Source organism: Bombina bombina, chromosome 5, assembly GCF_027579735.1.
Source record: "Bombina bombina isolate aBomBom1 chromosome 5, aBomBom1.pri, whole genome shotgun sequence".
Lineage (NCBI taxonomy): Eukaryota > Metazoa > Chordata > Amphibia > Anura > Bombinatoridae > Bombina > Bombina bombina.
In genome coordinates, this window is record NC_069503.1 from 810,981,177 (window position 1) to 811,004,408 (window position 23,232).

General features: G+C 36.8%; 1 protein-coding gene across 1 annotated transcript in view; it reads right to left on the bottom strand.

The window, feature by feature from the left end:
- VAPA (VAMP associated protein A) overlaps positions 1-19,840 on the bottom strand; it is a 208,146-nt gene extending 188,306 nt beyond the window's left edge. The window contains exons 1-2 of the mRNA XM_053715860.1: positions 19,832-19,840; positions 19,278-19,368 (exon numbers count right to left, since the gene is read on the bottom strand). Coding sequence (XP_053571835.1) covers positions 19,278-19,368; positions 19,832-19,840 — 100 coding nt within the window. The remainder of the gene's footprint in view (positions 1-19,277; positions 19,369-19,831) is intronic.
- Positions 19,841-23,232: the final 3,392 nt, after the last annotated feature.

Consider the following 23,232-nt stretch of genomic DNA (forward strand, 5'->3'; position numbering starts at 1 on the left):
GACGTATGGGATAGCAATACCCAAGATGTGGAACTCCACGCAAGAGAGTCACTAGAGAGGGAGGGATAAAAAATAAAGACAGCCAATTCCGCTGAACAAATTAATCCACAACCCAAATCATAAGTTTTAATCTTATAATGGAAAAGAAAAAAAAAAACTGACATTATAAGCAGAAGAATCAAACTGAAACAGCTGCCTGAAGAACTTTTCTACCAAAAACTGCTTCTGAAGAAGAAAACATCAAAATGGTAGAATTTAGTAAATGTATGCAAAGAAGACCAAGTTGCTACTTTGCAAGTCTGATCAACTGAAGCTTCATTCTTCAAAGCCCAGGAAGTGGAAACTGACCTAGTAGAATGAGCTGTAATCCTCTGAGGTGGGGATTTACCTGACTCCAAATAAGCGTGATGAATCAAAAGCTTTAACCAAGATGCCAAAGAAATGGCAGAAGCCTTCTGACCTTTCCTAGAACCAGAAAAGATAACAAATAGACTAGAAGTCTTCCTGAAATCTTTAGTAGCTTCAACATAATATTTCAAAGCTCTCACCACATCCAAAGAATGTAAAGATCTTTCCAAAGAATTCTTAGGATGAGGACACAAAGAAGGGACAACAATTTCCCTACTAATGTTGTTGCAATTCACAAGAAAGAGCAGATAATTCAGAAACTCTTCTAGCAGAAGAGATGGCCAAAAGAAACAACACTTTCCAAGAAAGCAATTTAATGTCCAAAGAATGCATAGGCTCAAACGGAGGAGCCTGTAAAGCCTTCAAAACCAAATTAAGACTCAAAGGAGGAGAGATTGATTTAATGACAGGCTTGATATGAACCAAAGCCTGTACAAAACAATGAATATCAGGGATTTTAGCAATTCTTCTGTGGAATAAAACAGAGCGCAGAGATTTGTCCTTTCAAGGATCTCGCAGACAAACCCTTATCCAAACCATCCTGAAGGAACTGTAAAATTCTAGGAATTCTAAAAGAATGCCAAGAGAATTTATGAGAAGAACACCATGAAATGTAAGTCTTCCAAACTATAATAAATCTTTCTAGAAAGAAATTTAAGAGCCTGCAACATAGTATTAATCACCGAGTCAGAGAAACCTCTATGACTAAGCGTTCAATTTCCATACCTTCAAATGTAATGATTTGAGATCCTGATGGAAAAACGGACCTCGAGATAGGTCTGGCCTTAGTGGAAGTGGCCATGGTTGGCAACTGGACATCTGAACAAGATCCGCATACCAAAACCTGTGAGCCCATGCTGGAGCCACCAGCAATACAAATAATTGCTCCATGATGATTTTAGAAATCACTCTTGGAAGAAGAACTAGAGGCGAAAAAATATAGGCAGGTTTATAACTCCAAGGAAGTGTCAATGCATCCACTGCTTCCGCCTGAGGATCCCTGGACCTGGACAGGTACCTGGGAAGTTTCTGGTTTAGATGAGATGCCATCAGATCTATTTCTGGAAGCCCCCACATCTGAACAATAAGAAAAAAACACACCTGGGTGAAGAAACCACTCTCCCGGATGTAAAGCTTGACGACCGAGATAATCCGCTTCCCAATTGTCCTATACCTGGGATATGGACCACAGAAATTAGACAGGAGCTGGATTCTGCCCAAACATGTATCCGGGATACTTCTTTCATAGCTTGGACTGTGAGTCCCACCCTGATGATTGACATACGCCACAGTTGTGACATTGTCTGAAAACAAATAAACTGTTCTCTCTTCAGTAGAGGCCAAAACTGAAGAGCTCTGAGAATAGCACGGAGTGCCAAAATATTGATTGGTAATCTCGCCTCTTGAGATTTCCAAACCCCTTGTGCTGTCAGAGATCCCCAGACAGCTCCCCAACCTGAAAGACTCGGATCTGTTGTGATCACAGTCCAGGTTGGACGAACAAAAGAGGCCCCTTGAACTATACGATGGTGATCTAACCACCAAGTCAGAGATAGTCGAACATTAGGATCTAAGGAAATTGTGATAGCCTTGTATAATCCCTGCACCATTGGTTCAGCATACAAAGCTGAAGAGTTCTGATGTGAAAACGAGGAAAGGGGATCGCGTCCGATGCTGCAGTCATGAGACCTAAAACCTGCATGCACATAGCTACTGAAGGGAATGATTGAGATTGAAGGTTCCGACAGGCTCCAACCAATTTCAAACGTATCTTGTCTGTTAGAGACAAAGTCATGGATACTGAATCTATTTGGAAACCTAAAAAGGTTACCCTTGTCTGAGGAATCAAAGAACTCTTTGGTAAATTGATCCTCCAACCATGTCTTTGAAGAAACAACACTAGTTGATTTGTGTGAGATTCTGCAGAATGTAAAGACTGAGCAAGTACCAAGATATCGTCCAAATAAGGAAACACCGCAATACCCCGCTCTCTGATTACATAGAGTAGGGCACCGAGAAACTTTGAAAAGATGCTTGGAGCTGTCGCTAGGCCAAAAGGAAGAGCAACAAATTGGTAATTCTTGTCTAGAAAAGAGAATCTCAGGAACCGATAGGTGCTCAGGATGAATCGGAATATGAAGATATGCATCCTGTAAGTCTATTGAGGACATATAATGCCCTTGCTGAACAAAAGGCAGAATAGTCCTTATGTAAGAGTACCAACATTCAAAATGGTGACTATAACGATTCAAGACCTTTAGATCCAGAACTAGTCTGAATTAATTTTCTTTCTTTGGGACAATGAACAGATTTGAATAAAACACCAGACCCTGTTCCTGAAAAGGAACTGGCACGATTACCCCAGATAACTCCAGGTACAAAACACACTTCAGGAAAGCCTGCGTGAGAGAAAGAAACTTCTCACAGGCGGTCTTACTCAAACCTATTCTGTACCCCTGATAGACAATGTTCTGAATCCAATGATTTTGGACTGAATTTACTAGAATTTTAATCTCCCCCCTACCAGCTGAGCTGGAATGAGGGCCGCACCTTCATGCGGACTTAGGGGCTGGTTTAGATCTCTTAAATGGCTTGGATTTATTCCAGTTTGAGGAAGGCTTCCAATTGGAGACAGATTCCTTAGGGGAAGGACTAGGTTTCTGTTCCTTATTCTGTCGAAAGGAATGAAAACAGTTAGAAGCTTTAAATTTACCCTTAGATTTTTTATCCTGAGGCAAAAAAGCTCCCTTTCCCCCAGTGACAGTTGAAATGATAGAATCCAACTGAGAACCAAATAACGTATTACCTTGGAAAGAGATAGCAATGTCGATTTAGAAGTCATATCAGCATTCCAAAATTTAAGCCATAAAGCTCTTCTAGCTAAAATAGCTAAAGAAATATATCTAACATCAATTCTGAGGATATCAAAAATGGCATTACAAATGAAATTAGCATGTTGAATTAGTTTAACAATGCTATACACATTATGATCTGATACTTGTTGCGCTAAAGTTTCCAACCAAAAAGTTGAAGCAGCTGCAACATCAGCCAAAGAAATAGCAGGCCTAAGAGGATGGTCTGAACATAAATAAGCTTTCCTTAGATAAGATTAAAGCTTCCTATCTAAAAGGATCCTTAAAGGAAGTACTATCTTCCGTAGGAATAGTAGTACGTTTAGCAAGAGTAGAGATGGCCCCATCAACTTTGGGGATCTTTTCCCAAAACTCCAATCTATGAGTAGGCAAAGGATGCAATTTTTTAAACCTTGAAGAAGGAGTAAAAGAAGTACCCAGTCTATTCCATTCCTTAGAAATCATATCTGAAATAGCATCAGGAACTGGAAAAACCTCTGGAATAACTACATGAGGTGTATAAGCCGAATTTAAACGTTTACTCTTCATAAATTTACAGGAATATCCTGAGCATTAGATGTTGATGGACCAGCAACATGTAATGAACTACTACTGATGGAAACATTCTCTGCATGTAAAATTTTATCATGACAACTATTACAAAACTACAGCTGGAGAAACAGTTACCACAAGTTTACAACAAATGCACTTAGAACCGATATCAGGCAGCAGAATTCCAGTAGTAGATTCTGAGACAGGATCAGATTGAGACATCTTGCAGTATGTAAAAGAAAAAACATATAAATTATCAATTTCCTTAAATGACAGTTTCAGGAATTGGAAAAAATGCAAACAGAATAGGCCTCTGAAATAGAAAAAAAAAAAAAAAAAAAAAACAGACCAGAGGCAAAAGGAATGAGGTCTTAATAATGAAAAAATGTTTGGTGCCAAGTATGACGCACCACAAATTGAAAAACTTTTTTTGGCGCCAAAAACGTCCGGAACGAAACTCGAGCGTCATAGTTGACGCAACATCGTGAAAAGACTCGGCGCCAACTAAGAATTTTGCGTCAAACGTAATTTTTCGCGCAAAAAAAAGTCTAGCACCAAGAATGATGCAATAAATTATAGCATTTTGCTCTCGCGAGCCTAATACAGCCCACAATTTTAGAAAAAGTCAATTTCAAAACCTCAGGTAAAAAAGCATTTCCCAGATATGAAACCGACAGTCTGCAAAAAAGGAAATATACTGATAAACCTGAATCATGGCAAATATAAGTACAAACATATATTTAGAACTTTATATATAAAGTGACAAACAATAGCTAAGAGTGTCTTAAGTAAATGAAACATACTTACCAAAAGACACCCATCCACATATAGCAGATAGCCAAACCAGTACTGAAACGAGAATCAGTAGAGGTAATGGTATATAAGAGTATATTGTCGATCTGAAAAGGGAGGACATACATACATACATACATACATACGGTTCCTTTAAGTTTTTGTCCGTCATATTTTAACCACATTACTAAAGAGACTGGTAATAACAGTACTGTGTTTTTTAAGATTTCTTTTTCTCCAAAAAGTGTATTTTGGGATTTCTAATCTGTTTGTCTGGGAGTTTTTTCCTTAGGATTTCCCATATTATATTAAGGTGGCAACAGCAGGGATAGTTTAGTGTGGGTGGTATTAAATGGGAGTTTGGGCATTTTTCTGGGTTTAGTACAGACAAGAGTGTATTTGTTAACCCTTGCAACCATTAAAATAAGTCACAGGCTTGCCTGGAGTGGGTAGCCTGTAACAAACTGGTTAAGGTGGAAAGGGTTGGTTAACCCTTTTTGTGACAAACTGGTGACTGTTGCAGGGTTGGTAAAACCCCATATATCACAATGTATATATCATAAAGTGACAATACAATTTAATACAATGTATATTTTATTAATTTTAATTTAAAAAAAAAGTTTGTAAGCAATTGCATATTTTTTCTAAACTATCAAAATAATGTGTTTTCCTCATGAATTAGAGCTTAAGGGTATAGTTATTTAACTTTGGGGTGCACATAGGGGCTCCCATGAGCCTTTACTCAAATGCACACTTATTCACACCATACTACTACCACAGTGATCACCTGGCTATTAAAACAATTAAAATTTAAGAAGAAATGCAAACATAACCTTGTTGCGATTAAAAAGTCTATAATTTATAGTAAGCAAAGTACAGACATTACATCCAACTGTTTGTCATACCAACAGGGGAGATCTCCTGGTTATTAATACATAGAGACATGAAACCCAATATTTTTCCTTTCACGATTCAGTAAAAAATACAATTTTAAACAACTTTCCAATTTACATCTATTATTTAATGTGCTTATCTCTTATCCTTTGCTGAAAAGTTTATATAGGTAAGCTCAGGAGCAGCAAAGAACCTAGGTTCTAGCTGCTGATTGGTGGCTGCATATAAACACTGATTGTCATTGGCTCACCCATGTGTTCATTTAGAAACCAGTAGTGCATTGCTGCTCCTTCAACAAAAGGATTCCAAGAGAACAAAACAAATTAGATAACAGAAATAAATTGGAAAGTTGTTTAAAATCACATGTTCTATCTAAATCATGAAAGAAAATATTTGGGTTTCATGTCCCTTAAAGGCTTTACTTTAGGGTTTTTTTGAGCCTTAAAAAAAAAAAAAGGGGGGACATAAAACCCAAAATTTTTCTATCATGACTCAGAGCATACAATTTGAAACAACTTTTGAATTTACTTCTATTATAAAATGTGCTTTGTTCTCTTGTTATTCTTTGTTGGAGATATCTAGATAGGTATTGTGCACTACATAACAGTAAATAGTGCTGCCATCTAGTGCTCTTGCTAATGTTGCAAAACTTCTGACACACACACACTCCTGAACTTACTTTCTGTCTTTTCAACAATGGATAACAAGAAAACTTAGAAAATTTAAAAATCAAAGTAAATTAGAAAGTAGTTTAAAATGGTATGCTCTATCAGTATCATGAAAGATGTCCCTTTAAGTATATTTATAAAACTGATGTGAGCGTAGTAGCTCCCATGAGACTATTCAAATAAATTCACATTTTTGCAAGCCAGATTTTAACTACACTACTACAGTGATCACCTGGCTATTAAAACTAATTTAAAGGCTTTATAGAAAAAAAGGGATCATGGGGGTCTCTGGTAGGGTTGCCACATTGGCCATGTTTTCCTGGACAACTATGAGTTACACGTGCTGCAGGGTGTGCACAAAGGAACATGAATAGTGCTTTCCAGGGTCACTACTGGTGTAACTCATGTGTCCAGGAAAACATGGCTGAAGTGGCAACCCTAGTCTCTAGCCTCAAAGTATAAAGTGAGTTTTAAAAAATAAATATGCTTATACTTTAAGCTCCAAAAAACACACTGTTTGAAAGAGCAAGAGATTACGTTTCACTTCAAAAAAATCCACCTTCTTGATCTGACTGGAATCCCCAGCAATGCAACACCCTCAGCCGCCTTGTAGTGCCCCTGGCAATTGCAACAAGGTGAAGGGGTTGCTGATGTGCTGAAAAAAACACCCCACGCAGACAGTTGTCGTACGCAAAAAAGCATTGTGTGGATGATGACCACACAGAGATGGAGACCTTTAAACCACAATGATTAAATCATAATTTTAAAAGCACAAATCGTAATTTGGTGCCTTTAATAAGTATTTTGTGGAATTCCTTCTCTCATTTACAAGTAATGCCCATCAGTTATGTTGTGACAAGTTATGTTGTGTGTTTTCAAACCTGTCCTGGGGCCACTAAAAGGCAATATTTTCAGGATTATCTTCGGTGAGAGCAGGTTAATAACCATGTTTACTAATCAGCTGATTTCACGTGTGCTTAATTTAGCGAGGTCTGAGAACAGGTTTGAAAACCCTTGCACATAAATGAATGAAGGCCAGGTATTGGAGACAGTGGAAAACAGAACAGTGGCAATCTATCCTTTGATCTGATGAATCACAATTTGAGATTTCTGGTTCCAACCAGAGGATCTTTGTGAGATGCAGAAAAAGTGAAGAGATCTTTTAAAAAAAATTAACGAGCATGGCGACTAAGAATTCGCAGCAAAACACCATCCCATATGATTTGAGCTTAGTTGGGCCATCATTTATTTTTCAACAGGATAATGACCCAAACATACACCCACAGGCTGCTTAAAGTGAAGGTAAAGTTACCTAATTGATGATCCGGAATAACATTCTTTGTCCCAAATAAATAAGACTTTCATTCATCAATTTTTTCGAAATTTTCTCTAAATTAAGTTATAGCCGTAAGCAAACTATTTCATAAGCTTAGCCAATTCAACCCATTTTTCTTTTCTTTATTTTTTCCTGGGTCACGTTCTGAAACCATCCAATTGAAATTCTGGCCGTTAGGTGGCCGTCAAACTACGTCACAAGACTCCTTTTTAAAATGCGCATGCGCTATACTTTTAGTATCCAGATTGAGAACAAAGCACGCTCCGGACCCGCATTACATTGTTGGATTTTAGTGTATCGCATGCGCAGTAGCGTGAGAATTAGCCGATTTGCGCATGCGCTTTAGAGACGATCCTCGTGAACGCGCTTTAGAGATCCGTATAGAGCGGGTGGGACCGCTCTATACGTCACAGCAAATAAAATCAGGAAGTAGTGCTTGGGAGGAGTTTTCATGCAAACCGTAAGCAATTATATATAGATAAAAACTGTCAAAATATTTAAAGAATAGTAAAATAAAGTTAGCGATTAGCTTCTTCTACTATTAATTGATGCAATAACGTCTTCCAAGTAAGAACAATTTACCTTCACTTTAAGAGCTTTCTGACAAAGAAGGAGTGTGATTGTGGATACCAGGTCATCTGACCTAGTTTGGGAAGAGTTAGATCTAAGATTGTTTTGATTAAACATTTTTAGTTCCTGCATAATACAATGTTATGTTATAGTTTTAAAACTTTGCTATTGTTGAAAAATGCAGAAAACAGTAAATAATACACACATATTACATATATGTGATAAATTTCATAAAGACTGTTATAGTAGTTTTCGCTATGGGCACATGAGCAATAGCATTGCAAGGCTAATAAACAGCCATATCTCAAAGGTTTTACTTTTGCAAACTAACCTTTTGGTAAGGATTGACAATGTTTTTTGACTCTAAACTAGGTAAGTCTAACTTCTGATCAATAAAAATAAATACAATAATAATAATTGTAAAAAAAAAAAAAAAAAAAAAAAAAAAAGAAAACGCTCAAAATAAGACAAGTTCTTTACTAAGATGACATCATGGGAGCAAGAGTAAGCACGGCTCCCCATGGAACCCAATAGCATGCTACAATAGATATGGCTGCATAATCATACTACTGCTATGTCACAGTGTATTCATGGCATTAACCCCTCAAGCGCCTATTGAGGGACAAAGCCCCAGGAATGACAACTTATTAATGAGCCCACATCTAACAAAACAAACCTGAGGTAAGAAAATAAATGACAAATGCTAGGCACCAGATTACTGTGGAAAATAGAAAAAATGTGACCTGTAGTCTACCCAAAATTGACTTCTGCCCTTCTCAGTCTAATCCATTCACATATGTATGTGCCAGCAACCAGGTGAGAAGCAAAGTTCAGGCCTTGCTTTTGGTGGCTATCCACTGCTGTTCTATTTGCATTGTGAAGTTGCTTCCATAATATCCAACACACACCTCCTTTCACTTCAGACACAAGAGTGCATGCTGCTGTACAGGAGGTTCTAGCATTTTACTGTATTCTTTAGAACATAGTTTCTCAACCGCGGTCCTCAAGCAACAGTCCAGGTTTTCATTATAGCTGAACCAGTGCACAGGTTAAATAATTAGATGGGTGAGAGCAGGTTAGTAACCATGGTTACTGATCAGCTGATAATTTCCCCTGTGCTCTAGCTCAGCTATAATGAAAACCTGGACTATTGGGGGTACTTGAGGACTGCGGTTAAGAAACACTGCTTTAGAAGATAAGGTGGTCAGGGGCAGACCATTGGCTGTTTCTGGCGAGTAAAAATGTTATTTAATCGCCATCAGAAACTACTGCATTGTAAAGAATCTGCATGTAAAATACACGTTCTATAAGAATTTAAAAACTAATATTATTGTCACAATTTAGATTGTTTTGCAGTACAGGCACAAACCTTTTGAGAAAGCATTTAGTTTTGTTTATCTGAGCCAATTAGATAAAAAGATATAAATGAGAAGCTGCAAATATAAAGGAAACACTGTACACACTTATTTCTCCCTTAAAGCACACCTGGAACCTCAAATTTGTTACTAAGTTTTTAATTTGGCTTTAGATTTCTAAGGAAGTTTGTCAGACTACATCAGTGTTTCCCAACCAAAGTCCTCAAGTACCCTTAAAGGGCCACTAAACCCAAAATCTTTCTTTCATGATTCAGATAGAGAATATAAATTTAAACAACATTACAATTTACTTCCATAATTTATTTTGCTTCATTTTTTAAATATCCTTATTTGAAGAAAAAGCAATGCACATGGTGAGCCAATCACATGATGCTTCTATGTGCAGCAACCAATCAGCAGCTAGTGAGCATATCTAAATATGCTTTTAATCAAAGAATATCAAGAGAATAAAACAAATTAGATAATATAAGTAAATTAGAAAGATGTTTAAAATTGCATTCTCTTTCGAAATCATAAAAGAAAAAATGTGGCTGGAATGTCCCTTTAACATACCAGATTTTCATTACAGCTGAACTAGTGAAATAATCAGCTGATGGGTGAGAGCAGGTTAGTAACCATGGTTACTGATCAGATTATTTCACCTGTGCTCTGTGAAAATCTGGCATGTTGGGGATACTTGAAGACCGCAGATGAGAAACACTGGACTACAAATTCAATACATTGCTTTGTTCCTAAATATATTAGTGAATGTATTTATTTGAACGGCCTTACAAACTAAACCCGAAATATACCTGTATAAGACATTTTTAGACAGATATCACTTTTTTTGTTAATTTGCCATACTGAAAAAAACAAATCAAGCATGTAAAATTCTCAAGTTGTGTAGACATAACCAGTGTCAACGCTGAAAAAGCTAGTGTGAAGACAATGAAGACCTAGACTTATTCCATAGATGATTGGCCAAAAGGTGAAATTCATGTCAGGCCAGAAGAGAAAACAAAGTTAACAAACGTTAAGGCACATTTCTACTTCAATATACAAGGATGCCAAAATGCTTACATTTTTTTAAAACTGCACGTGTACTTTTCAGGAGAGGGCAGTTATGCTCTGGCACTCTGCTTTCAGACTTTTTTTTTTTGGGGGGGGGGGGGGGGGGGACTGGTTTTGTGGTTCCTAATTTATGCACATGCTCAGAAACACCTCTCTGATCCTTATTAAACTGCAACAGGTGGAGATCAAACCTTTAATGTGAATGTAAATTTTTATGCTAAAGTGGCCGGTTTTTAAAAATTCGATTAAAAACAGGGGCACTTTAATTCATCAAAATGTACATTTCACTCGTGTTGTGAAAAAAATACTTACCTTTTAATCTTGACAGCCAATCCAGTTTCCTCCACCCGTTGCAAAGCCTCTTCCTGGATCTAAAATGAGGAATCCGGCTTCCTCCAACCACGGTGTTGAATCAGACACTGATTCCTCTGGGGGGGGGGGGGAGCCGTGATTGGAGGATGACCTATCATTTCTGACGTCAGAAATGGCTTGCGAAGACCGGAGGAAGCTGGAGCTGCTGTCAAGTTTTAAAAGTATTTTTTTACAACACGAGTGAAATGTAAATTTTGATGAATTAAAGTGCCCCTGTTTTTAATCAAATTTTTAAAAAACGGGCACTTTAGCATCAAAATTTACATTCACTTTAATGTAGCTGTATGGTTTAGGTGATTCAAAATGTTAAAAGGGACACTAAACCCAATTTTTTTTTCTTTTATGATTCAGATAGAGCATACAATTTTAAAGTTAAGGTGAAGTTACATGGTTTACCACACATCCAGGCATTGTATGTCATTAACATATCCAGATTGCTATATTTAAAAAAAAAAAAAAAAAAATATTAACAGTTTTATTCTTAGACTTATAATTCCTACCGTTATCTAGCACGCTCCACCCACCTTCCACTTCCCAACCACTCTATACATAGCTGCAATGCGCGTTCACAAGCACCGAGCGCATTGCCCCTCCAATGGCAATTCAGCTATTCATTACAGTTTCATCATATTGAAAATTCTCAATCATACAAAGTTATTTTTGTTCATGGATAAAACGATTGACAACATTATTGTGTTATCAATAGTTTTATCCATGAACAAAAATAGCTTTGTCTGAGAATTTTCAATATGATGAAACTGTAATGAATTGCATTCTAAGTGTAAGGCATTGCGATAACTTCAGCACTCGGCAGCACTCACTCAGGCAGACTACATCGCCGAGGCTCTGCTCTTCTGTGCACACGCTGAGGGAGTCTCCTAGCACTGAACATGAATACCGCGCAGTCCTCAGATACCCGTGCTGCTCAGGCACTGGCAAGTTTGCTTCATCCATCTCTCTGCTCAACAATCGGAAATACAGCCAGAGAAACCAACCACAAATGCCGCCTTACCGCTTGCTTTTATATCAACCCCGCCTATCGCTCTGATTGGTAATAAAATGGAAAGAGACCTTCATTTCACCCAAACATATAAATTCTCGTTTAGTCAATATATTATATGTAACTAAAGAATATAACTGCAAGCAGAGAGACCCGTAAACCTCTTACAATGCCGTTTACTCAGGGTCATAAATATTCATACACTCGATAAAAGATGTCAGCATTATCCAATCAGTGTGCAGAAAAATTGACGTATCCATGGTAATTTCTGTTTACTACAGAAACCAGGTAGGCGCATGCGCGCATCGGGAACGCGCAACTTAAGGCATAAAAAATGTCACGCATGCGCAAATCGATCTATAGTCTAATGACGTAGCTGCCCGGCCGCCTAACGGCCAGAAAGTCAATTGCAAGATCACACAACGTGATCAGGACCTAAAATAAAAAAAAAAAAAAAAAAAAAAAAAAACACGGGTTGAATTGTAACTTGTCAAAAATTATATTTCATTGCTGATAAAAAATGTATTTAGAACGAACTTTCTAAAAAATCATGAATGAAACTACTATTGATTTTACATGAACTATTTAACTAAGGATAGTGAAGCATGTAACTTTACCTTCACTTTAAGCAACTTTCTAATTTAATCCTATTATCAAATGTTCTTTATTCTCTTCAATCTCTTGGTATCTTTATTTGAAATTGAAGAATGTAAGTTTAGATGCCAGCACATTTTTGGTGAACAACCTGGGTTTTCCTTGTTTATTGGTGGGTGAATTTATCCACCAATCAGCAAGTTCTGTCCAGAGTTCTAAACCAAAAAAAAAAAAAAAGCTTAGATGCCTTCTTTTTCAAATAAAGATAGCAAGAGAATGAAGACAATTTGATAATAGGAGTAAATTAGAAAGTTGCATGCTCTATCTGAATCATGAAAGAACACAAAATTGGGTTCAGTGTCCCTTTAATGGCTGCATTGAACTTGTCGGGGGGGGGAGAAGGGCCAGGTTTGAGGTTAAAAACATAGGCAATTTTCAGTTAACCATTTCCAACACACACAGTCATACAAATATAGAGGGGCTTTTATTATTATAAAATGGAGATTTTTAGCCTCAGATTATTATTTTTTTTTTTTATTTATTTTTTTTAATAAACACAGTTTTCCATATTAGGGCTAGATCTCAAACAAACACTTGAAATGGAGCAGCTGACAAACACTTAAGCAGAATTCCTTTAGAAAAAGCTTAAATTTGAACAACTGTTTTTCAGACAAAACATTTAATGTCTGTGCTATCTGCATGTCAATAAACTGAGTGGATCCTTCTGGCTGGTCACTACTATAACCATCTAAGGATATGCTGTTTCCAGCAGCGTAATTTTTGATTGCCTGACCTGAGATTTAGGCTGCCTTGAGGATGGTGTAAGGATTTGACATAAGGTCACTGGGTGTCAGGAAGGGGGAAAAAAAAAAAGGAGGTAGGTATAGTGACCAGCTTAAATATAGTGTCAAAAGCCATAAGATACAGTTGTTACTATGGTATAGCAATTTTCAAAGAAAGTTTTGCTATTACTTGGGAACTTTTGGTACCTTTTTGTGCAGCTCCATTTTAATCACACACAAAGAGCAATTGGTAGCAGCAACATGGCTGCCACTAGCAGTAACCAACACTACAATGTGCAGTTCAACAGTTATCAAAGGAATGCATAATGCAGGGCTCAAAAAACCCAGGGAGCCACTGGCGCCTAAAATTTTACCGCTGGCTCCTAACATTTTGGGTCATTCTCCATATATATCTATACAAAATACCGCTGTCTGGCTCCTAAATATTCTTACTGTCTCCAAAATTTAAAACAGATTTGTCGACCCCTGGCATAATGTTCTGATCGCTGAATTAAATTCATACCGAATATGGCTACATTTATTAAACACAAATCCTATATTTTAACACATTACATTGCAACCAAATAACTACATTTTCACTCAAGCAGAATGTCCAAGTAAGCATTTAACATTTTCTCTGCACACTTTCAAAATTAAATTTAGGTAAAAATGTAAACTGAAACTCATTTAGATAAAGATCTTATAGAGTGATAATTATAAAGCTAAGAATTACCTAGAATCTAGGGAGTCAATCTTGGGAGTCATATACTGTAGTTTATTCCAGCACTCAAAATAGTTATATATAATTTATTTTAGTATCCCTTTTAATACAAATGATTATAAACCGATATCAAATTTAGGCTCCAAACAAGAACCAGGAGGTAGAGGATAACCCTGTTAGCATACACATGTATTACATATCTATTTCTTTTTAACCAGGAATCCATGTCATACCTAGCGCTATAGAATTGAGCTGCTTTTTACTAAAAAAGGATGATAGTTGTTTGGGGATTTGTCTGCTCTTTATTTAAAATGTGTTCGATGATTTTTTTTATTTTTTAAAAACAGATGTTTCGGTGGTACTTACTAAACTACAGTCCATGCTTATTGTGGTGTGTTTGTCAAGTACATGTTTAATTTATACTCTTTTGTATGCATAGAGAAAATTTTGAGCTTAAACATCCCTTTAACTTTTTTTTTGCACAATACTTAAAGGGACATAATACCCATATGCTAAATCACTTGAAACTGGTGCAGTATAACTGTAAAAAGCTGACAAGAAAATATCACCTGAGCATCTCTATGTAAAAGAGGAAGATATCTTACCTCATAATCTCCTCTGCTCAGCAGAGTAAGTTGTGTAAAAAGTTATACTCAACTGCAGGTAAAAAAAAATATAAAAATGATGAAATGAACAGCAGCCAATCAGCATCAACAGTGCTGAGGTCATGAACTCTTCTACTGTGATCTCATGAGATTTCATAGTAAACTTCCTTAAACTGAATAGGGAAATAAGATGAGAGTTCACAAAGCTCACTCCCTTAGCTGTCCCAGGACAGACATACTGATTTGCTGCTTAAAGTCCTTTACAATGGGATGTGGCTACTGAGGAACTTTTGAGGTAAAATATCTTTCTTTTTTACATAGAGATGTTCAGGTGATATTTTCTAGTCAGCTTTTTACAGCTATGCTGCATCACTTTCAAGTGTTTCAACATTTGGGTATCATGGCCCTTTAAATACGTTCCTCAAAATACTTTTAGCTCTGTAAAGGAATAAATGATGTGCCACACTATTTGGAGTGTTTTCTCCACATCCCATTATATAAAAAGGATCAAAAAGTTAAATTATGCTAGTTGCTTCTGTTTTAAGGATGAGATCTTGAAATAAGCACACAGCAAATCTGCAGGAAGAGGCGTTGCACCAGCAATTCACAAGAGCTGCTGGTGCAATGCTGAATGCAGAGAGCGTATTGCTCTCCGCATTCAGCGATGTCTGTCGGACAGGATCCACTAGTCAGATCATGTCAGACAGGCATTTAATAAATAGGCCCCTATGTCTCAAATATGACTTTAAAGCAGTACCTATTACAGGCCACAACAAAGAATGATTAATGTTTTAGTGCGATTGCAACTATATGCAAAGGGACATTCAACACTGAGATAGCAATATAAAATGATAAATTATATAGCTAAAACAAACTCTGCAATATACTTTCATTGTTTATTTTGTCCCCTTTCCTGTAATTCCATTCTGAAATTGTGAGCTTTTAGTACCTGTTAGAAATGGAAGTGCAATACACATATTCCACAAAGTCATTGGCTGCAAACTCTAATGACCTATTTATAAATGTCTCTAATTGGCCAGAGCAGAGATGGTAACATGGCAGCTTCCACTGTTTTATAGACACTAAAATTTTACACTTATTTTGTCAATATTTAAACAGCTAATGGAACTTTATACATACACACACACACATATAGATCTTTGGGCATTATAATCATCAATAAAAAGAAAAAATGTATAGGGGGTGCCCTTGGCAAACCACAAAATGTTTAACACAGCAATAAATATATTAACAATGTGAAGAAATATGGTTAGTATGACCAGATCATATAAAACAATAAGTGAGAAATAGGATATAGAATAACAGTATAACGATAAATATAAAATAGTAATAAGTCCCAAGTGGCCAGACATGATGTCCTGTGGATATGGAAGAAATTAGGGGGTCAAGGCAGCTATCTGTGAGAGGATCAAGGTCAAGATCCTGGATCATATATCTGTAAACAACATAAGACAGAAGCGCCACATGGCCCAATATTGTGTGGTGAGGTATGTAAGATATTAATAGTGTAATAACACACTCACATTTGGTGAGACACCCCTAGTGGTGTAGAAGACACGGACTGGGATCAATACAGTCACCCAGCAGACTAATCTCCAATGGCTGATCAGCAATCTGTAGTAGGTATAAACAGATACAACACCAATATGGCCTAGTATTGTCGAAACAATGAAGCAGTAATATGAATATAAATATACTCACATTTGGTGAGGCACCTCCCTTGGTGCACTAGAGGCAAGCTGGGATCAAACAGTCACCCAGCAGACTGATACCCGGTCAGGCTTGAACTCCCAATAGTCCAAAAAATAGTTCAGTGGCTTATAAAAAGAGGTCTGGCAGCAAGTGGAACAACTTACTTTATTAAAATATAAAGTGCTAGCAATGCCTTTCTCATCCAACTTTATTAAAATATAAAGTGCTAGCAGTGCCTTTCTCATCCAACCATGTTTCATCAGGCTTAAAATAAATGACACATTAATTGTAAGAGAAAAAATCAGGTGCATAAAACAGGAGAAGGACCCTGTTTCTGAGAGCATCAAATTTACAGGACAGACGTAGCTACCTGGTTCACTGTCCAGTTTAGAGGCTTAGAGAAAGTTATGGGGGAACAGATTTATAAAGTAAAGGAAGTTGTTTGGAAATATATGCTGTGTAGTAAGGTACATGCTATCTTGTTCATGAATGAACTCAGGATGAGAACCAAATAGATGGCATAAAGACACCTTTCCCGTCACTGGATTAAGTTTACAGTGCTTGTAAACATGTTAACTGCACAACTAGAGGCAGGTACTGTAGCTTATTAATGAATGCAACATAAGATGTTTATCTACAAACACTTGTTAGTGCCACATTTCTACTGTAATTATATAAACAATTGAGTAGTAAATATGCAAGCCCAACTGGAAATTCAACATTTCAACAAAAAAAAAAGTAGAGCTGTAGTTCTGCATATGCAAATAAACAAAAAGTGAAGAAACCTGAAGGCAAAAACCTAAATGAACGTCTAGCTGGCAGGAATATTTTTTGGGATAGAAAAGGAAAATGGCAAGGTGTACTCCATTCTAGAACATCCGTTTATCTTACCTCTGATACAGATGAGGAGAGGCCAATATTGTGAAGCTGAAAACCTAAAAGGGACAGTCAACACCAGAATTTTTGTTGTTTTAAAAGATAAATAATCCCTTAATTACCAATTCCCCAGTTTTGCATAACCAACACAGTTATTTAATTATAGACGTTTTACCTCTGTAATTACCTTGTATCTAAGCCTCAGCAGACTGCCCCCTTATTTCATTTCTTTTGATAGACTTGCAGTTTAGCTAATCGGAGCAGTCTCCATGGTAAATTCATGTGCATGAGCTCAATGTTATCTATATTAAACACATGAACTAATGCCCTCTAGTGGTGAAAAACTATCAAAATGTATTTAGATTAGAGGCGGCCTTCAATGTCTAAGAAATTAGCATATGAACTTCCTAGGTTTAGCTTTCAACTTTGAATACCAAGAGAACAAAGCAAAATTGGTGATAAAAGTAAACTGAAAGTTGTTTAAAATCCCATGCCCTATTTGAAACATGAGCTTTTTTAGGACTTGACTGTCCCTTTAAATGATCTATTCATCCCAAGATAAGTTAGGATTCTAACACATGCTTTTCACATAACCCGGTTTTCTTTTAGTGGCCAACATTTAGGATGAAACACGTATATTAACGGCTTTTACTCACTTCAGTACACTAATATCAGGCCCACATTTATTTATTTTTCATTTGTTTTTTTAACCGTTTATATTATTAAACTGGTTTAGGCACCACTATTATCTTTTATTTTGAAAGTTAAAGGAGGGAAGAAGCGAGTTGTCATGGACTATTTCAGTAGCGATGCCTCTCCCTGCAACCTCTAGATCTTTTGCAGCATCAATTTTCAACATTGAAGCAATGCTATGGCATACCGTAAGAGCAGCTGAAAGGGCTACAGTTAAGATTGTGTACTTTTTATTCATTTCATTAATTTATTTCTATCCTTATTCATGACTTTTACATACTAATCACACAGCTTACATAACAGATCATAAGTTCAGACAAACTAATATAAAAAAAAAAAATCCATCATCTTCCAAATAATCTGACAAAATGGCTGGCTTGAAAAATAAATGAAGACTAAGCTAAAATTTTACGCCTGCTTCTAAACATTTTTCAACTAAGCTTTAGCTCTACATTTGAACTTGCTGTTTTATAAAAGCTCACTGGTTCTATATTTCTGTGAACCCCTAACAGAAATCCCTGATCAATGACCAACATGTCTGTTTACTAGGGTCAATGCACTACAAAACATCCTGGCTGTAGTAATCACTATGAAACATGTTAGCATACACAGTAGTTTATGAAGTTAGTTTTAAACTAACACATAAATATAGTGTGTATATTAAAAACATATCTAATTTTTTTGTGACTGTAAGGCCCCATGCCAACACATACATTTCTTATTCATTCCAGATTCTAAGGGTGACAGGTGTCAGATTCTAAAGAGTGTGTCAACATAAAGTTTCAGTTACATGTATAGTTTTTCTACACTATAACTCAAAAATAGCAACAACAAAAAAAAAGGCTTGTTCCAACACAGAGGACAAGCAAGTTTGTTTTGTTGAGTTTTTTTTTTTGGGGGGGGGCAGCTAATCTCCCTAGTAAAAGATAATAATTTGTTATCCGATCTTCAGCACAAAAATAAAATTTTTACCATCAATATCATTTTTAAAGATATTATAGCTCCTACAGCACAGATACATTGCATAGAGAAAGAGTTTTACCAAATATTTTAAAGTTACGTGGAATTATAAGAGCTAAGGTTTCATCTGGTAAAGATTTTGGTTTAAAAAAAAAAAAAAAAACTTTAAAATTGAGCCTAGTTGTCAATTTTCTCTCACACATATATACACAATCATATAGAATCTCACACAATGAATGGACGAAAGTAGTCCGCCTGCCTTAATCAACAGGCTATATGCCAATAGCACCACGAAGCATTCCTTCCAATTATTATGATACTGTATATACACACACACGTTGACAGGGGAGCTACACGTCATGTCACACAGCCAAAGAGGGTGTGCAACGGTTTCCCTGCAGAAGGCTTCCATCTCGAAATCCTCCCTCAGTTTCACCATAATAACATTCTCCCTGACCCTCACCTCTGAATTTGAGCTCGATGGGCGGGTCGAGGATGAGAATTTGCTCGTGTTTTGACATGATGGCTCCACCGGCTGCTGCTGCCACATGCACCTAGCAGAGGGCACACTAGTGAACAGGCCTTGAAAAGACAGAACAGTTGATATGCAGGTTAACAAGACGGAGAGGTGACGACAGACGCAGGTGTCTGTACGACTCTTTCCTCCTCCCCCTCCGTAGCCGGGTCACCGCTGACTCGACACAGCACTGTTGCAGCAACCGAGCACGTCAGCGGCAGGAGTGACAGTAATGGTGACGTCACTCCGCACACAACACGCGTCTCCGCCCATTGTTGGCCACACCTTTTAAGGAGTGTTCTGCATTCATCCTCTTTTGTAATAACTTTATTGCTACCAATATAGTTCTAACAAAAATGTTTAGGAGGGTGCTGCAAGTTGCACTCGTATTTTCTGTTTTTAATGTGTTGTGTTAGAAAACATGGGATCAAAATGAACAATTATTGATACATATAGTTATAGATAGGGTCCCTGCATGTTCATTGAACCATTAGGGAGACCTTCCGCATCACATGAGCTTCCTGTTAGTAAAGACCAGGAAATTGTGATGATTGAGTTGCAGTGCACTGATTGAAGGGATTGTGATATGGAAAAGGTTATATGTAGTTCCCTAAAGAAGTTCCTGTTGCATTCTGTATTCTGTTCGATTCAGAGCTCAGCTGTTAATTCCCACAAAAATGAGAAAGTGTTAACACTTGGGGAGATTTATCAATGTGCATGTCCCCCACACATCGATAAATATTTATCATTGCACAAGAATTTCTAGGGAAATTCTTGTGCAATACCGCCCCCTGCAGATTCGAGACCAATCGGCCGCTAGCAAGGGGTGTCAATAAACCCGATCGTATCCCATCAGGCTGATTGCTGTCCGCTGCCTCAGAGTTAACTCCTGTTTCCGGCGAGCCTGAAGCTCGTGCGGAAACAGAGGCATAGGGGGCGATACAGAGCTTGTTAAATCTGCACCTTGGGGTGTATGCTCACATTTTGACTGAAATAAAAGCCAGTGGACAAACATATATACATCTTCTCTTTTGTAATTACACAAAATAATACAAACGTTTTCAAAAAGTTTATATTTCATAAAGAAGTTTCTTAGGTAAGAACTATGCAGATCACTAAACACTAGGGTTGCCGAAGCACTTCATTTGGACATCCCAGCAAAACAATTTAAATGAACATAGAAGAGTTACTACTTGGAATAGAAACATATTTGCAATATATATGGGTTGGCAAACATGTTTCTAGACAGTTATCACTGTTTTAGTGTTAAAAATGTTCTCTGCACGTGCATGTGAAGCATAGCTAAATATTCTTAGTACACCAGCATTTTAAACACTGCAGCTTCTCAGAGCACCAGTGGGGCTTGTATCAAGGTACAAGCACCTTAGGTTCTCTGAGCAAGTGCTGTGTTTAAAATGCTGGTGCACGGTGCATACTTAAATACACTTTTTGAAAAAGCTTTACCTTTTATTAGAAGCATTTGTGCTAATGCATGTATTTAAAAAAAAATCTATTTAAAACTGAAATGCATCCATGTGGATTAAATTTTAGGCTGGAATGTCCCTTTAAGATGAGTAATAGATTTTTTTCTACAATTTTTAAAATTAATTACATTTTCCTTACAAATGTAGCATGTGCCAGCTATCAGCCAATCACAAAATGCATAAACATATATTCTGTGAATTTTTCCAATGCTCTGTAGGAGCTGGTGCCTCAGAAAGTGTTCATATAAAAAGATTGTGCACATTTAGATAATGAAAGTGAATAGGAAAGTTGTTTAACCCATTTGTAACCAGACAACTTTTCCATTTGTTGACCGTTAGGGACCAGGGCTATTTTTACATTTCTGCTGTGTTTGTGTTTAGCTGTAATTTTCCTCTTACTCATTTACTGTACCCACACATATTATATACCATTTTTCTCACCATTAAATGGACTTTCTAAAGATTCCATTATTTTTATCATATCTTATAATTTACTATTAAAAAAAAGTATAAAATATGTTGACAACATTGAAAAAAAACACACTTTTTCTAAATTTGACCCCCAAAATCTGTTACACATCTACAACCACCATAAAACACCCTTGCTAAATAGTTTCTAAATTTTGTCCTGAGTTTAGAAATACCCAATGTTTACATGTTCTTTGCTTTTTTGCAAGTTATAGGGCAATAAGTACAAGTAGCACTTTGCTATTTCCAAACCATTTTTTTTTTTTTTTCAAATTTAGCGATAGTTACATTGTAACACTGATATCTTTCGGGAATTCCTGAATAACCCTTCACATGTATATATTTTTTAAAAGACAACCTAAGATATTAAACTTGGGGTATTTTGACTCTTTTCATGCAACCATTTTACCACCAATCTATGCCAAAGTTTAAAAATAGTGGTGATTTTTTGACAAAAGAGCAATTTAAGAATATATTTACTGAGAATGTTAAGGGTTACTGCCAAAAAAACACCCCAATATGTGTTCAGGAACATCTCCTGAGTATAGCGATACCACCCATGTATAGGTGTGTCAGGTTCTCAGGGGGCTAAAAGGCCTTATTTTTAGGGACGCATTCCAATTTTTCAACTTGGAATTTTCATATCCAATGCACGCATGTCCAATTTGGGACATTTCTGAAGCCAGCCAATGTAATTTACCCCCATCAAACCATATATTTTTGATAATTAGACATGCACTAAATCAACCACCAGTCTTTGTCAAACTATTGGGCAGTCATTTTTTTGTGTTATTTTTCACACACATTGTACTTTAGGCATGGATTCTCAGCTCCTGTTATGTGTTACTGCCAAAAGAAGACCCCAATATGTGTTCATCAACATCACTGAGTACAGTGATACCACCTATGCATAGGTTTGTTAGCTTGTTTGGGGGGTGCAATGCCAAACTTCTGACATGTATTTGTGTTTTTTTTTTTCACATTTAACAAATCTTCTTTGCCTATCATCTTTTTGGGCAGGCCCAGACTGAATGTCAGTAGGCCGTGCAGTATTTTAGACCCCCCACCACAACCTCATTTTTTTTTTTCAACAATTTTTTTTTGAGAATAAATAATTGTAATGATTATGTTTATGATTATGTCACATAATCATAAACATATTCATTACAATGAATCATTCGCAAAAAAAGTATGTATATATTTATGCAATTGCAACCTGTCCTTATCATGGGATAGTTAGGTTATGGGCGGCCCATATAATACCGGTCAGCGGCAACACACTAACTAGCATGACTGTCAGCTCTCATTCTCACTCTGAGTGGTGACAGCACGAAACGCTGGCATGAATTATCCCTATTTGCTGCCATGGCTTGCTATTCACCAATCTCTCTCACATAGCTGTAGTCAGTGCCCTGCAAAAAAGTACATTATACTTAACTGCCTGTTTGGGAGATATTTAAATTTGAATTGCAGCATCAATAGAAATTTGTTTGCAGTTATGTAATATTGTGTAATATTTTGCATGGTCTAATGTGGGGTTAGTGTTGGCGGCTGCACAAGGTTGCCTTGCCTGGAGAATAAGTATAAGTTCCTTCACAGCTGTTTGATGGTTCTAAGGTTGAATATTTTTATATCATAAGAATGAAGTTAGCAGCTCAAGTGCTTACATGATTGTGGCCCTGGAAAACTTCACAGCTATCCTCATTCTCTTCTATTAAGCTCACATTTGCACACACACAGTTGATTTTATCTCTTTTGTGGGTTCAATATAAGTTAAAATACAGTGTGGATTCAGGGCATCATGTGCAAATTTTGAAGTGATACAGGGTGTTCATTACTACCCTTAAAGGAACAGTTTACCCTAAAATGTTCTCCCCTTTGTTCCCGATGATCAGTTTTACCTGCTGGAGTGTATAAAATTAATTACAAATAGCTACTTTACCTTTAAA